The following is a 16504-nucleotide window of genomic DNA, read 5'->3' as shown; positions in this document are numbered from 1 at the left end:
AGGCTTCTCACAAAATAGGGCGGGATATGGCTTAGTAATTGAGTGCCCCTGAGTTCAATCCCCAGTACGAAAAAAAGAAAGGGGGGGGGAGAGAGAGAGAGAGAGAGAGAGAGAGAGAGAGAGAGAAAGGAGAGAGAGAGAGAGAGAGAGAGAGAGAGAGAGAGAGAGAGAGAAAGAATGAATTAATTTTGGCTAAGATTTGTCAAGCCCTGCCTCATTTGAGATATAGCTCCACCTCTCACCCTAGTGCATATGAGAAAGGCTCCAAAGTAGGCCAGTATTAAACACATTTAAGTTATGTTCAAGAGGTTGATTTGTTGTTGTTGAGATCTCTAAATAGGGGATATAATACATAACTAAGTAAAGGTTTAGGGTTATATAAAGTATGTTTCTTGGTTCATAGCTATTATATAAACTATGTTTTTGCTCTTTTTAATTTCATTTTGTATTTTCCTTGTAAAACTTTAAAACTGTTGCCTATGTTTTGCAGAAGCATACTTGTATTAGAACAAACTGAGTTAATCTGAGACAATGAGCCTTCACCTATATCACAAACAGGATATACTACAGACTCCCAACACTAATACTGAAAGCTAAAACCTAGTCCTCCTGCTTTAAGACTGAAGAAACCAGCCCACTAGATGGTAAAAACTGAAACTTGGAGACCAAAGCCAAGAAGTAAAAGGGCCAAGGAAAAAGTAGCCAATTTTTCACCCTTATCTCTAAGGTAGCCAGGGCCCAGGGAATGACAGGATGCCTTTAGGGGGCCTGCCACTCTGACTTGCTGATTAGGGGCCCTAGAGAATGGGAAGCTAGGCAGTTTACATTCTGCAAAGAGGGGGGTTATTGGAGAAGGAAATGCCTCTGATGCTCCCAGGGGAAGCCACATGTGGTCGAAAGACTGACCCATCCTGGTAGATGGGATAACTGGTAGAGGAAAGCTAAAGGAGCCAAGAGGCCTCTCACAAGTTATCAAGAGTAATCCCTGACAAGTCAGCTGGCACTAACAGTAGATAGGAAAGAGGTCACTTCTGACCAACTTGGTCTTAGACACCTGGCAGGAGAATGTGACCAAAACACAGCCTGACATTTAAAGGATAAAAACAATGCCTCTTTTACTTGAGATGTAAATTTGTGTCAGTCGTCCTGAAAGTGAATATAACTGGGAGGTTGCAAAGGGAGGGTTTTTACACAGAGTGCCTGATAAATATCACAAAAAGCTCTGTCAAAGTCATAAGTTTGTTCTGAGTGAATTTGAGACTTACAAATCTTCCTAACCTCTTGCATAGGTGAACTTGATCTGTGTCTGTTTTGTTTTTGTCTTTTGCTGTTATGCTTATTATGACCTGCTGCTCATACTCCTAGAGTTCACAAGTCATCACTTTCAGCCTCACTACTTGATTTTATTTATTTTTATTTTATTATTATTATTTTAAATTTATTTATTTTGCATTACAATTCTTAATACACCATTATACAATAATTTATCATCTCTCTGATTATATAAAAGGTATGTTGATACCAAATTCACATTTTCATACATGTATTTGTATAATGATGAGAGTCTCCTTTCACCACCCATGTTATTCCCCTTCTTCCTCCCTTTCCCTCCCACTCCTAATCCCTTTCTAGAGGTAATCTTCCTCCCTTGCTCTCTCTCCCAACCTCATTTTGAGTCACCCCCTTTATATCAGAGAAGACATTCAGCATTTGTTTTTTTGGGGATTGGCTAACTTTCACTTAGCATAATCTTCTCTAATGCCATCCATTTTCTTGCAAATGCCATGACCTTATTATTTTTTATTGCTGAGTAATATACGACTTGATTTTAATCAAGACCTGGAAAGAAGACAAGCTTCAACTAAGCTGGAAAAGACCTTACCACCTATGGGCTCCTGATAACTGGGACAGCTATAACTGATAAAAAGGGGAGAACTCATCACCATGGGCGTTTCCACCGTAAGTAGTTCATAAGTCTAGGACTGGGATTGTGGCTCAGTGGTAGAGTGCTCACCTTGTACATGTGAAGCACTGGGTTCAATCCTCAGCCCCACATAAGAATAAATAAAGGTATTGTGATATTGTGTCCATCTATAAATATATATATATATATATATATATATATATATATATATATATATAATGTTTTTCATATGTTTAGGATGGATGGCAACACCAAAGGGTAGAAGAATAAAAATGAAAATGAGACCAAAAGGAATAAAAAGAAAAAAGGGGAAGTTGTGAGAAGTAGAAAGTCTGGTGGTCCATTTTCAGAATATAGTGTTTAGCCTTTATTGGGATATAAGATCCAATTGTAGCCATTTTAACTCTAGACCTTCCTTTTGCCCTCCCTAGTTTTAAAATTAGACAATTGTGTAGACTGTGACCTGAGCTCCTCCTGTCAGAGCCAGGGGCTGTGCTGTGTTAGGGATAAAAACAGTGACTGCCCATCCAGGTGTGCTTGCTTGCTGGACTTGTTCAGTAGCACACCCTAATGCAGAAGTAAAGTTTGCCTTGCCCAGCCACTTCTGAGCATGTGTCTGATTTCTTGAGGCTTCCCAGTATTTGAAACAGTGATCCTCCCACCTCAGCCTCCTTGGTATCAGAGACGAGGAATATGTACCACCTCCCCCAGCTAGGAATTTCAGTTTTTTTAAACAAATTAACATGTCCATACCAATTCAAAGAAGATTTAACACCATTTATTATTTAACAGTGCATTATAAATAATGTAATATTTCACGTATGCCTAATTGGTTTTGTATCTCTTATGGATATTTCAGGAGCTCTCTGAAATATCCCAAAGTTAGTTCCCAGTCAAAAAAGATAACTTATAATTTGATTTTGAGGGTTTGTTAACAATGTCCAAAAGCATAAAAACACTTGATCAAAACAGGGTCACAAGTCATTGTGAAATAACAGTAATCCATTTAAGCAGCAGGATGATCAAAAAACTTCAACAGGTTACATGATTGTCAACAAACACTCAGCTCTTCTTTGGACTGAAGGTGTAGCTTAGTGGTAGAACACATGCCTTGAATACTCATCTTCAGAAGAGCAAAACATAATAACCCCCACCCCAAGTTTAGCTGTTTTAAAGTTGAGAAGACTTACTATAGTAATGGAAGATAACAAAAGATCACACATAGCACAAAAAATTACCTTGATAAAACACAAAAGCAGTGTTTCCTCAGCCATTACTTAACAGGAAAACAAAAACCTGTCACTTTCTTGGCCCAATACTCCAAGAAAACTTTGTCATTTTTAACAGAAAAGACAAAATTCCAGTTTTGCATCAGTGTACTATTAATACTAAAGCTAATTTTCATAAAACCTAATAAATCCACCTTATACAAGCTTTGATCACACAACATAAAATTTTAACTTTGTATAGCTCTCTTTTTTTTAAGACAAAAACATGTCTTTCATAACTTACCTTATCAAACATTTTATTTTCCTTGAATATAGTTGTTTCTTTCCAGTGGCTTAATTACATATAATTTTTTAACTCTTGTTAACCTTAATTTCTAGTGAATACTCACAAAAGCTGGTCTTAGATCAATATTCACTATTTCATAATCTACTCGAAACAAATTTTCATGTTTAACAGACCTAAATATATTTAACTTCCCTTTAACCATATGAAAATAAGACACCACAGTGTGTCAACTTATGCTTAATAATTTATGTTTTGGTACTTTACTTAGAAATGATCCAGATATTTAATTTCATTTTAAGGTTTCAAGTAATGAAAAGTACTTTTTTTTTTTTTTTTGGGTGGTACTGGGGATAGAACATAGGAGTCCTCTACCACTGAGCCACATTCCTGGCCCTTTTTATTTTGAGACAGAGTCTCATTAAGTTGCCCCAGCTGGCCTTGAATTTGTGATCCTCCTCTCTTAGACTCCCAGTTAGCTGGGATTACAGACATGCAGTAAGGCATCCAGCACTAGAGATCAATTTCACAGAGGCTCCATGTTCTGTGTGTGTGAGTGGTGCTGGGGCCTGGACCCAGACTTTGGGCATGCCAGGGAGGTGCTCTGCCATTGCACTGCATCCTAGCCCTGTAACTTGGTCTTGAGGCTCCTGGATGGCCAGTCAGGTTGCACTGTAGGAGAGCCCTGACTGCGAGGGTAACCAGGCTGTAGCATGCCCCATGAGCCCCAGAGGTTTCACACTGGCAATGACAGCAGACAAGACTCACCACAGGACTGTATGAACAAGGACACATAGGAGCCTGAGAGGACACTAGCCTGCACAAAACAACTGGCTGGGTGCCAGAAAGGTGAAATTTGGAATCCATGTAAGTTACGTTGGTGGCCTTCTCTTTCAATGGAATTCCCATTTCTGGGAATTATGTGTCCCCAGTGTTCATGTGGCCCTCAGGGTGAAAGTGCTAAGGTGGAGGGACCTCTAAGAGGTGAGGCCTAGTGGGAGGAAGTCAGGTCTTTAATGGGGTTAATGCCCTACCCCCACCTGAGCACATTGTTGCTCTTTTGGGAAGTACTATGAGGGTGAGTGGTTGTGAACCTAAGTCCCTACTCTGCACACTCCAGCCATTGTGACATGTCCACCACAGACTCCTCTCCAGGGCCAGGCAGATGCTGATGTGCCCTGGCCTTGAGACTGTGAGCTAAAAAATTTCTTTACAGAAAGTTAACCCAGGGCTGGGGATGTGGCTCAAGCGGTAGCATGCTCGCCTGGCATGCGTGTGGCCCGGGTTCGATCCTGAGCACCACATACAAACAAAGATGTTGTGCCCGCTGGGAAAAATAAATAAATACTAAAAAAAAAAAAACAAAATTAACCCAGCCTTGAGTGTTTTGTTATGCACCTGCAATTCCAGCTACCTCAGAGGCAGAGGCAGGAGGACCATGAGTTCAAGGCCAGCCTGCACAACATAGTGAGATTCTGCCTCAAATAAATAAATAAAGGATGGGTATGTGGCAGTGTTAAGAGCACCTGCTTAGCATTTGCAAGGCCCTGGGTTCACACACACACACACACACACACACACACACACACACACTATCTGAAGGTCTTCCCTGACCTTATGAAACACTGCGAACAAACCCAGGCCAGCAGTAAAACAGGTGTCCAGTACAGGACCTGACACTCCATAGTGCTTGCACTCTCCATAGTGCTTGCTAGCAGATCTCTGCCCCATCACTGGGAGCAGCCCTGTATGGGCAGCTAGCAGTTGCTTTTATAGGCAATGGTGGGAGTGACCCTTGCCTGGGATCTATACAGCGTTCAGCTTATGAGGGCACAGAAGGGTCTGGAGGGCATCTCCCTCCTCATAGTTCTTTCAGTGTTCAGAACCTCCAAGTCCCACTCAATGTCCTTCAGAGATGTGGAGACAGATCTTTGAAGGCCCTCTGCCTGCTGCATGGTATGGACAGAGCCTCCCAGAGATGCTAAGACAGGTCATATATAATCCCACCAATAAAGAGAGCTTCTGCTGGACTTTCCAGGTGGGCTCTCTGAGAGGGGTAGTGTTGGTTTCTGGGCTGTACCTTCATGGCCACCCTGGGGAGCCAGGGCAAGAGGTTAGTACTACGGAGACACTGGGTGCTATTTGTGGGGCTCCCAAATATTTCCAGTGGTTACGAGTCTGTTTTGGTACCAGGGATTGAACTCAGGGGTGCTTAACCGAATCATGCCCCAGCCCTTTTTGAGACAACCTCTCACTAAGTTGCTGAGGCTGGCTTTGAACTTAAAATCCTACTGCCTCAGCCTCCCCAATCACTGGGATTACAGGCATGCACCATCATGCCCAGCAATCAGTCTGTTCTTGAGCATAAAAGTGTGTAGAAAAAACAAACCACTGAGACCTGGGAACTGCCTGGGCAGCTACCAACATGGAGACTTTGTACAAAGTCCCTTCTTAGTGCTCAAATGTCCCACCTGAAGCCGAGAAGCCACCTGGGTGCATACGCAACCAGCCAAGGCGGTTTATGCTCTGGTGGTGTCTTTTCATCATCACTGGAGGAATAATTTGTGATGTTACTGTTGAACCTCCAAATGTTGGCTCTATGATTGGGAATGTGGGCATCAGAAAAGAGTAGGCTTCTTGGTCTACACAGTAAATGGACAATACATTATGGTGGGACTTGCATCCTGCTTCTGGTTTACAATGGGAAGTTTAGGTTTCATAATCCTAGACTGATGCAATGCACCAACTATTCCAAAACTCAAGATATTTCTTCTGTTCATTGAATTCGCTTGTGTCCTACTAAACTTCCATGGCTGGAGTATTCATGAGAATTAAACTGCTGGGGTATCTGATGTGTTCTTTTGAAAGAAATCAGTGGACTTTGGATTTGCTCCTGTAAAGAAGTTTTAAAGGCTGTACCAGTCCTCTGCTATGAAACGTGGCAAAGAATAACAAGAAGCAGTGAAAAAATTACCAAGTGAAAAAATAGGTAGCATATTAAGGCTTGGGCTAAAATTTCTTGGTATTAGAGACAAGTTTATCAATATTTTTTTCCCTGACCTATTCTGATGTACCAAAGATGTCTTGATTCAGGTGCCAGTCACAAGCCCAAGCTCCTCACCTCGGCTGACTCACTGGTTGTAAATCAGGGTCCCTGAGCCTCATTAGGCTGGATTAACTTGCTTATGTGGCTCAGGGAGACATGTTTATCACCTTTATATGGAGGCTATTTTAAAGACTACAGATAAACCTCCAGATGAAAAAAAGATACATGGGATTTTGTGTTCCATTGCCACAGGACTTCTGTCCCCCATACACTCCTGCTGCACCAGAAGCTGATGCTGGGACCATGCTCTTGGGTCTCATAACTAGAGACAAGATGTGATACTGCCAGAAACAAGAACTCATCCCCGACCAGATAGAACAGACCAGGCAGAATTCATCACACACCGAACCGTGCACCCAGGCTTGAGCCTCTGAATTTCTAGAAGCTCTGCTGCCTGACTACAAACAGATAAAAGCGCATCCTGACACCGCCCATGAAAAGGGGGGGGGGCGGAGTGAGTGAGAGACACACATGGGATGGAGTCTCCAGCGTCCAGCCAAGAGTTACACGTTTCGTGGAGTGGACGAGTGGGCGGGCGTCATTTCCATCTTCCAGTGAAGCCTGGAAGGTGTTTCTGTGGAGGCGTCGCTGCGTGGCTCCACACCGCGGACGACCATCCAAGCCCATCCACCAACACGGGCTCCGGCCTGCAGACCAGCCTCCTGCCCCGAAGGGCCCTGCACACCACCCGGGCCTCCAGTCTACGGCCAGGCGGCCTCCCAGAGGCCGCCTTTCTCTCCTGGCCTGCGTCCGTTCGCTCGCCCGGGCCCGCGGGCGGAGTCCGGAACCGCAGGACAGCCCAGCAAGTGCTCACTGGCCGGGTATTCAGGGCATTGTAGGCTACGCCCCCCAACTGCACGTTCTGTCAAGCGCACGTCACGACGCCGCGTCCACCAGCCCGGGTCACGTCGCGGCGGTGCACAGGCCCCGCCCACTCGGCCCTCGTCCCGCCTGTGGAACGCGTCACCGCAGCGCCGGCCCCGCCCCCTCTCGTCAATGCGGCGCGACGCACGGTCCGCGGCCGGCCGCGGCGACGGCTCCGGGGTCTCGCTGTGCTCAATCCCTTTCCCGCCTGTGCAGCGGAGTCCGGACGCTGGCCTTTCGGGCCGTCGCCGAGACAGTTGCGACCGCAGGTTGTAGACGGCGCGGCGTGCAAGCCGGGGCGGAGCGGGGAGCGGGCGGCGCTGCCTTGTCCTGAGCGCGTTGCTTTGTGTCGAGGGGGGGGAGGGGGAGGGAGCGCCGGAGTGGGTAGGGGGCTCGCCCGCTGACTCCCGGGCGGGGGGAGGGAGGTCGTGGGCGTAGCAGGTGAGGAGCGCGGTTTTCATTTTGGAGGCAGCAGGATCCCTTCCCTCCTTCCCTTCTTTGAGTAGAAAGGAAGGGCGGAAAGAAATCTGGCTCCCAGAGTGCAGTCTCGAGTCCTCGACTCCGAGTATTGGAAATTCTTGGCCTCTACCTCGGACGCCCGTGCAGACTTCTCTGTGAATTGGGGCAGAGGAAAAGCGGCTTTGGGCTTCCTTTCTCTTCTTTAAGCAGGTATGCTAATCCTCACCTCGCTTTTTGTGAAAATCAGCAGGTGCCTTATCAAGGCCTGAGCCAAGCTCGAAGGTTAGAGCTCTGGCTCTAACCCACCGCAATGGGTGAGCTTGGGCCCTGGCACAGAGTCTGACTCAAGAGCTTCTTAATTTTAGGAAAATTAATCACAGGTCATTCTTTTTTTTTTAACTATTCTATTTGTTCTAATTAGTTATACATGACAGTATAATGCATTTTGACATGTTGTGTACAAATGGAGCACAACTTCTAATTCCTCTAGCTGTACATGGTGCAGAATCACTCCAGTAGCATAATCATACATGTATATAGGGTAATAACATCTGTCTCATCATCCCATCTTTCCCATCCCCACAACCCCACCTCTCCCCTCACTCACCTCTCCTCACAGGACGTTCCAATTCAAGAAGACCAATAAATTAGTGGAATAGATTGGCAAGTGACTTGGTGATCACTCTTCCCTCTATCCAAGGAATTAACCAACCATAGATTTAAAATATTAAAAACAACATTTGAGTCTACAGTGAACGTTTACCAGTTGGTGTGTTTAGGATCACTGACTTCAAAGAGGAAATTGGGCCTCCTGAGAAGTCAGTTCCCCAAATTTCATTAAAATCCATTCATCAGACTTTTTTTCAGAAAACTCACTTGAAATGCAGGTGCCCACCTGCAACTAACTGCAGTTTACCAATGGCACAGATGATTCAAAGTGAAATTGTGCCTACCAGCTCTGAGAAGTGGTCTGCTTCATGCTTCAACAGGGAGAACCCCAGTGTGCTCAATTAGAATAAAGTTAGTTCCTGCAAGTTGAAACTAATTGCACAAACTGCTTCAGTCCTGCACTTGCAAGCTGTTCTCAGCAACTGCATTGAAGGCACAGTTCAGGCCCAAAATATAAAGTTTGCTAGCAAGAGAGTCCTTAAGATCAACAGTTTTGAGGAGGTTTCCCTCCCTTAGTATACACTAAATAAAATAGTATATTGCTTATGAGGCATTTTCATTCTATTAGGCTTTATAATGGTCTAAAGTATTTAGGAGCATATGTACATGTCATATACAAGTACTACCATATGTATGAGGGACCTAAGACCTATGGATATTGGTATCTGCTGAGTGCTCCTAGAATAAATTCCCCACATACACTAAGGAACAACCTGGTATGCATGTCAGACACCTACATGGGTCAGTGACTCATTCCTGGTCAGGATTTTATGAAGAGCAATGAAATAGAAAAGCCTTTTTGTAGAACTCTCTCCTTTCTTTGGCTAGCAGATTACACACCAGGGCCAGTGACTGACCAAGTCCCTGAAGAAGAATGGCGGCTGTGGGCATCCTACTTGGGTAAGCATGCATTTTCAGGGCCCTCAGGACTTCTGCCATGGCACCTCTCACCAGGACAGGACAATGTTAAGCTGCTTGTCCTTGTCAGCTCATCAGTGCTGGGAGACATGTTCCCTCAACCATCCACTGTTGCCTTTTCCTGGTTGTGGGGCCAGAGCTGTTTCCACCATGGCCTGTAGCTCCTCAAGGACCCCTAGATGTGGATCACCAAGTGTTGCTGGCGTCTCTGGCAGCTGGGGAATTCTCTGTCATGACAACATTATGTCTGGCTTGCCTGACCATGTTGGTACTCTGCCCCAGCATTATCCACTGACCAGCTCTTTCATATTTGTCTGTAGCCTGCTCCAACGGAGTGCTATGAAGGCAGCTGCCCCTAGGCTCTGCTGCCTGCACACATCTTCCTGGCTGGCTGACAGCAGCAGGGCTGTGCTCACTCGCCTACATCGCCAGGCCTATGCACGCCTCTACCCAGTGCTGCTGGTCAAGCAGGACGGCTCCACCATCCACATCCGCTACAGAGAGCCACGGCGCATGCTGACAGTAAGCATCTATCACCAGGTGTTGCTAGGGGCTCTGATGGAGGCTGAACCATGGTGGTGGGACCTCTGGCCACTGAATGATGACAGGTGTAGTATGGTCATTGTAATGCACTACCAGAGGAGGGGGACAGGTTGCTGGAGGAGAGGAGGATGGTTTAGACCAGAATTCTCTCCATTTACCAGATAGGGTAAGTACGTCACTGTCTTTTAAAAACACCAAATCTGGGGAAGTGGAGCAGAAAAAAAATAGTCTCCTAATAAAATGAAAGGTTAGTTGGATGCGGTGGTACAGGCTTGTAATCTCAGCATCTCAGGTAGCTGAGGCAGGATCACAAGTTTGAGGTCAGCCTGGGCAACTTTAGCAAGAGTGTCTCAAAAAGGGCAGGGGGTGTAGCTCGGTGGTATAGCGCGCGCGCACACACACACACACATACACACACAAAGAAAAACAAGATTTTAAGGGAGAAAAAACAATGTATAAAAATTGGACTGAGGCCAGGTAATGCACACCTGTATTTCCAGTGGCTTGGGAGGCTGAGATAGGAGGACAGCGAGTTCAGAGTCAGTCTCAGCAAAAGTGAGGTGCTAAGCAACTCAGTGAGACCCTGTTTCTAAATAAAATACAAAATAGGACCAGGGATGTGGTTCAGTGGTCGAGTGTCCCTGAATTTAATCCTTGGTACAAAAAAAAAAAAAAAAATTGGCCTCAGGATGTAGCTCATTGGAAATGCAATGGTCTAGCATGCACAAGGACCTAGGTTTGATTCTCAGCACTGAAAAAAATAATTAAGTTAGATTAGTGCAGAAGACATAGGCAACTGTAAGTCTCAGTGGCATTATCTCAGTAGTTCTGTTTCTCAGAACAAGGTATGGGGGCACACCTTGGCTTCTCTCCCACTCAGATGCCCTTAGACCTGGACACCCTGTCTCCTGAGGAGCGCCGGACCAGGTTCCGGAAACGAGAGGCTCAGCTCAGACACAAGGAGGAAGAACCAGAGTTTGCTGATGACTTTGACACAGAGCGTTACAGACAGTTTTGGATCAAGACTAAGAAGTGACAGTGGCTTGAAACTGCCTGAGGACAGTCTGAGGATGGAAGGACATCTTTCTGTAAATTGCATGTACCTGAAATCACCACCTCTTGTCAGTGTCTTCCTTTAGGTGTGTGCCCAGCATAATAGCTCATCACCTCTCACAGACTCAAGCTGGGTGTGGTGGCATAGGCCTGTCTGTAATCCAAGCAACTCAGGAGGCTAAGGCAGGAGGATGGCAAGTTTGATAGGCTGAGCAATTTAGCAAGACCTTGTCTCAAAGTTGGGAGTGTAGCTCAGTGGCAGAGTGCCTTTGAGTTCAATCCCCAGTACACACAACAGGGACATACACATAAAAGCTCAGAGCCGGATGGGGCTGTGGGGCTCAGAGCAGATTGGAGGGTTTGGGATAGGTTTAGGTGAAATCTGTGAGTTTTAGATAGAGCTACAAAGCCACGGAGCATGTGGGCAGCCAGGGAAGGAAGCATCCAGAAACCGCCAGCTGGGTGTTCTGAGAAACTCTCAGATCCCTTCTAGTCTCAGGAGGACTCAGGGCTGTTGCTCCAGCTGGGTGTTCTGGGAGGCAGAAACTTCTAGGTTGCAGCCTACAGCTGCCTCCCTTCACAGGTGCTCTCTAACACTAGGAGCAGGCACATCCCCAACCTAGGGGCCTCTGTCCCCTGAAGGGGAACCATGCAATGTCCAAAACCAGAATGTCTGCATTTTTGAGTTTGGTTACATACAGCCAAGGCCTGTGAACACATACCTTGTGTTCTGTACTCCTGATGTAGGTAAAATCTAACTCCCTCCAGATGCCAACGTGCATCAAGCAAGGAGGATACCAAAAAGGCTTGTGCCTGTCCTGGGTCATCGCAGGTCCTGGTTCTGCTCATCCTGTCCGTCTTGGATGCTCTCAGATCCTGATCCTGCTCAAGTCTGTACCTGGCTGTCTCAGGTTCTGCTCATCCTGTCCGTCTTGGATGCTCTCAGATCCTGATCCTGCTTAAGTCTGTACCTGGCTGTCTCAGGTTCTGCTCATCCTGTCCGTCTTGGATGCTCTCAGATCCTGATCCTGCTCAAGTCTGTACCTGGCTGTCTCAGGTTTCGGTTCTCATTGTGACTGGTGGCCACTCTTCATTGCTTAGGCTAATGGCTTTGGACTATAGCTGCCCAGCCACATACCCCCTGTCCCCTCTTGGCCACACATAGCACACGTACTGTGGTCAAACACTATAACTGAGCTTCCACATACACCTGGCCTGGCCCCAGAAGTGGGGCCCTCAGGAGTTGCCTACCTTCTTGAGAGTTCTTTCCTGGGAGCCTGCCAGATGACTTGTCTACACATTACTATGGCCCACGCTGCTGCCCAGTGCCCACTGCTTCCTGCTTGTCTCCCCTAAACTGCCCGTGCCACAAGCTTCTGCTCCCGTGGGATTCATGTATTCTTCAGAACCAGGACACAAGCTCAAGGGTTATCTCAGTGCCTCACTTGTTGCCCCTGTAGATGCTCAGTGCATATGTAGAGTAAATCCATTGGGGGTGGGGGTGGGTGGGTGAGGCTGTCTATTTGCGTTTATATCTGAAAGTACCAGGGACTGGGTAAGAAAAACCACAGGACCCTGGGTGTCTGTTTTTCCCTCACTGACCCTGTAGCTGGAGTGGCCCCCCAAACGGTGGCAGAGTAATTCCCACAAAGGAGTGGTCCTAAATTTCCCAAGATAGGGTTGGTTGGGATCTGTAAGAAAGAAGCACTAACTGCCAGGGTGATGGGTCCACAGCATTTATTAGGAAACTGGTTATAGAGGGCTGCAGTTTATCTTCACAAGGGGCAGCAAGAGGTGGGGATAGGACTGGGGCTATAGCTCAGTGGCAGAGTGCTTGCCTAGCACGTGAGAGACCGGGTTCCGTCAGCACCGCATAAAAAAAGTAAAGGCATGCTGTCCTTCAACTACAAAAAGTCGAGGCAGGATGTCTGCAACAGAGGGCACGCAGTGTTAGGGGAACTGCTTCAACCTGAGCCGCTTCCTTCAGGGTTTAGGCAACACCCTCAACACTGACGGAACATTGCGCCTGGGGTCCGTTCGGTCAGGGGCGCCCCCACGCACCGTGGGCGGGCTTGGGCGCAGACACTGCCGCCACTGGAGCTCTGGGACGCTCTGGGTCCTAGTGTAGTGTACACAGTGGCTTTCTTGATGACGGCTGTTGCACAGGCACTGAGTTCGGGTCCGTCCAGCCTCTACACAGGGCGCTCCGGGCCCGGAGGCCGTGAAGGCAGTGCGCAGGCGCGTGAGGCGAGAGGGCGAGAAAATTCGCAAGCAAGCGGAGCGGGATTGAGGCTGTGCGGAACTCAGGCTCAGTGAACGACGCAGTGGGCAGGCGCGCGTGGCCGAGTGGGCGTGGCGATTCTGCAAACGGACGAGATTCGTGGTAGGGCGAAGTGGAGGCGGCCCGGTGATGCATTGCGCAGGCGCATGCGGCGGCCGGGGCGTGACGTCACGGCGCGCGTCGGGATCGGCGGAGTAGTCCGGTCTGGTGTTCCTCGCTCGCTGGTGGCCTTGTGGTTGCCCCGCCGCCAGTCACCATGTTCGGCTCCAGCCGTGGCGGCGTACGCGGCGGACAGGACCAGTTCAACTGGGAGGACGTGAAGACCGACAAGCAGAGGGAGAACTACTTGGGCAACTCACTGATGGCACCCGTGGGCCGCTGGCAGAAGGGCCGCGACCTCACCTGGTACGCCAAGGATCGTGCACCGCGCGAGGGACCGAGCCGTGAGGAGGAGCTGGCGGCCGTGCGGGAGGCGGAGCGCGAGGCGCTCCTCGCCGCCCTGTGAGTGCGCGGGACTGGAGGGCGGGACTTAGCGGACCGGGGCGGAGCCGCGGGGAGCTGGGGCCTGGCTTGGCGGGGCGGGTCGCACCCCTGATTCCATCCCTGGCCCTCGTAGTGGCTACAAGAACGTGAGGAAACAGCCCACAGGCCTGAGCAAGGAGGTAAGCCGGGCGCAGGGCCCCGGGGGCCGGCGGGAGTCCGTCAGAGTCGGCCGAGCGCCTACCGTCCTCTCCGCACCTGCAGGACTTTGTGGAGATCTGCAAGCGGGAGGGAGGCGACCCCGAGGAGAAGGGTGTGGACCGGCTGCTGGGGCTGGGCAGCGCCAGGTGAGATGGGTTGGGAGGGGAGGGGGCGGGGCGGGAGTCCAGGGCCGTCCTTACCGCGCTGTCCCCACAGTGGTTCCGCCGGCCGCGTGGCACTGTCCCGGGAGGACAAGGAGGCTGCCAAGCTGGGGCTGTCGGTGTTCACGGTAACCCTCCCCCCCCACACACACCGCTTAGTGCTCTGGGAGCCAGGGGGTGCCACTGGGGAGAGCGTGGGGGTAGGCGGGCCAGGCCCCAACATCCCTGCCTGCCCTCCCCACGGCACTGCTTCCCCCGCAGCATCACCGCGTGGACAGCAGCAGCCCGGGCACCTGTCCAGCTTCCAGGAGGAGGCCGCGCACCGAGGAGGAGGCTGAGCCGAGGTAAGGCAAGGGGCCTGAGTCCCAGCAACTGGAGCTGCCTGTATCTCATGTGTCCCCTGGGGAGTGTTTGTGGGGCTGCAGTGCTCGCAGTTGGAGACAGAGCCCACTTCACAGCTGGTGGGGGCTTTTCCTGCATAGGCCAGGCATAGGCCAGGAGCCAGCAGCCCTTGAAGCTTCCCTGGGTTGGTCCCAGGCTGAACTCACAGGCCTGCCTGCCAGGAGGCCAGAGGAGCTTGGCAGAGATTGGCACACAGAGATTGGGGAGCCAAGTGGGTTGATGGGGAGGGCACAACTGTCACTTCAGAAAAGTGGATGTCCCACTTAGTTTAGTGGGAGATGCAGTGGCAGGACCTGAGATACCCACAGCAGGCACTGTCCTGCAGTGCTTTCTTTCCTAACAGGATGCTCCAGTCTATTGGCAGAATGTTACTGTCTAGTTCTTGAAATGTGGACCAGTGAATGAGGAGCCTCTTAGGCTCCTTTACTACTGTCATAGAGCCACAAGCCATGAGTAGGTGCTGGTTACCACAGTGCAGGAGCATGTGGATTGCTGGTGGGACTGCCCTGGCCCCTCAGCTGGCTGTCTCCTGTACCCCAATGCTAGGCCTTTCATTTTTTATATTTACTTTTAAGCACTGAGAGCCACAAGAAAAGCAAGAAGGAGAAGAAGAAAAAGAAAAAGAAAAAACATAAGAAACAGAAGATGAAGAAAGACAAGGAGTCCAAGAAAGAGGCTGATGCCTCTTCCTCATCCCCTTCTCCTGTTCGGTAAGCCCATAGTCAGCTTACTCTGCCTTGGGGATCCAGTGCTGGCTGGGGCCTGATGGAGTAGTCAGGAATTCCCGAGCAAGGCCCTGGGGCTCCTGGAATCTAACAGCTGGGTGCCCACCCAGGGTCCTTCCCCTGAATGTGTCTGGCTATCTTTGTTTCCTCAGATCTGGGCGCCAGAGGCATGATTCCGACTCCTCTTCCCCTTGCTGCAAGAGGAGGAAGCGGGGACATAGCAGGGACAGTGGAAGGAGCCCATCCTACAGACGTCAGGACCGAGGCTCTGATGCTTGAGACTGCAGCTGGGTCAATGGAGGCCAGAGCCTTGGACCCTGCCCACCACTGTACCTTGTGGGGCATGAGAGGACGACTGGACCCTATGTGTTCTGGGTGCCAGCTTGCTCCTCCCACCCTGTTGGCCCTTTGGACCACCCAGGGAAAGGCCTCCTGTCTGGGTTGAAGCAAAGGCTGTGTACTGTGCCTGCCGGGCCATGTGAGCTGGCTGGCCAACTCAAGAGGAACCTGCTTTGGGGAGACCCTCCAGATTCCTGTGAAGGGAGTCCATAGAACCCAACAGGTTCCGAGACAACCATCCCTGGTCTTGCCTGCTGCCAGACAAGATCTGCACCTGCCTAAGAGCCTCTTGCAGAGACTAGACTCCTGTGTAGCCATCCAGGCCCATCAGAGGCTTAGTTAAAACCATGTGTGGTTATCTCTATTCCTTTTTGTATGGACTCACTCTTTGTATTTTAATAAATACCTTAAAACACGAGTGTGTCATCAAGAATGAAAGTATAGTGTGGAGTTTCCTGAAACCCCACTAAAGGGAGACGGTGGCAATGGCCTTGCATTCACAGTATGGTCTTGGCCTAGCAGTAGTGTGGAGCTGCCTGACAGCTGGGTAGCTGATGACAAGGTCAGGTGGTGGGGATACCTAGGGCCTCTAGGTACCTCTTCAGCCTGCCCATGGGCTTAGCCTGCTACACTGACCTGGGGCAGAGCCCAGGCTGGATTTTTTTATGATGCTTACTTCTGCTGATTCTAAAAGAAACTTGAAAATGCTGGGTGTGGCCCAAGACAGATCCTGAAGCTGTCCTCTAGAGGTCTGGACTCTGACTTGTACACTGCCCTCAGCCCTGCACATGGATAGCCTGAGTGGAGGCTGCTATCTCTTATTCCAGGATATGAAGGTGAGTTCCATCTTCCAGGGCAGCCTCTTCT

At 49.2% G+C, this 16504-nt stretch overlaps 2 protein-coding genes and 1 pseudogene across 3 annotated transcripts; all 3 read left to right on the top strand.

Moving 5' to 3' along the window:
* The first annotated feature begins 5861 nt into the window (after positions 1-5861).
* On the top strand, positions 5862-7675 carry LOC120885685 (oligosaccharyltransferase complex subunit OSTC pseudogene; annotated as a pseudogene).
* On the top strand, positions 7526-11110 carry Mrpl55 (mitochondrial ribosomal protein L55). Of its 2 annotated transcripts, none has more exons than XM_021720830.3 (5): positions 7526-7675; positions 7913-8075; positions 9363-9434; positions 9773-9974; positions 10876-11110. In XM_021720830.3, exons 3-5 carry the CDS (start codon positions 9409-9411, stop codon positions 11029-11031), a joined length of 384 nt encoding a protein of 127 aa, XP_021576505.1. In that variant the 5' UTR covers positions 7526-7675; positions 7913-8075; positions 9363-9408; the 3' UTR covers positions 11032-11110. The 2 variants fall into 2 exon arrangements, with proteins under 2 accessions (XP_021576505.1, XP_021576504.1); XM_021720829.3 differs by having other exon boundaries at positions 7527-7675; positions 9366-9434.
* Positions 11111-12667: 1557 nt separating this feature from the next.
* On the top strand, positions 12668-16055 carry C1H1orf35 (chromosome 1 C1orf35 homolog). Its single transcript, XM_005341278.5, has 7 exons — positions 12668-13830; positions 13946-13991; positions 14074-14156; positions 14227-14299; positions 14433-14515; positions 15149-15283; positions 15451-16055. The coding sequence occupies exons 1-7, from the start codon at positions 13586-13588 to the stop codon at positions 15575-15577; spliced, it is 792 nt and encodes a 263-aa protein (XP_005341335.1). The 5' UTR covers positions 12668-13585; the 3' UTR covers positions 15578-16055.
* Positions 16056-16504: the final 449 nt, after the last annotated feature.

This window comes from Ictidomys tridecemlineatus, chromosome 1, assembly GCF_052094955.1.
Source record: "Ictidomys tridecemlineatus isolate mIctTri1 chromosome 1, mIctTri1.hap1, whole genome shotgun sequence".
Taxonomy (NCBI): domain Eukaryota; kingdom Metazoa; phylum Chordata; class Mammalia; order Rodentia; family Sciuridae; genus Ictidomys; species Ictidomys tridecemlineatus.
This window is presented reverse-complemented; position numbering and strand designations above follow the sequence as displayed.

What these genes read in the sequence shown, in the direction of transcription:
- Mrpl55 (XM_021720830.3), top strand. Translation starts at nt 9,409, where the DNA reads ATGGCGGCTGTGGGCATCCTACTTGG. An exon ending in GCTGTGGGCATCCTACTTGG is followed by an intron (nt 9,435 to 9,772) that starts GTAAGCATGCAT and finishes ATTTGTCTGTAG; the next exon opens with CCTGCTCCAACGGAGTGCTA. An exon ending in AGCCACGGCGCATGCTGACA is followed by an intron (nt 9,975 to 10,875) that starts GTAAGCATCTAT and finishes TCTCCCACTCAG; the next exon opens with ATGCCCTTAGACCTGGACAC.
- C1H1orf35 (XM_005341278.5), top strand. Translation starts at nt 13,586, where the DNA reads ATGTTCGGCTCCAGCCGTGGCGGCGTACGCGGCGGACAGGACCAGTTC. An exon ending in GAGGCGCTCCTCGCCGCCCT is followed by an intron (nt 13,831 to 13,945) that starts GTGAGTGCGCGG and finishes TGGCCCTCGTAG; the next exon opens with TGGCTACAAGAACGTGAGGA. An exon ending in TGGGGCTGTCGGTGTTCACG is followed by an intron (nt 14,300 to 14,432) that starts GTAACCCTCCCC and finishes CTTCCCCCGCAG; the next exon opens with CATCACCGCGTGGACAGCAG.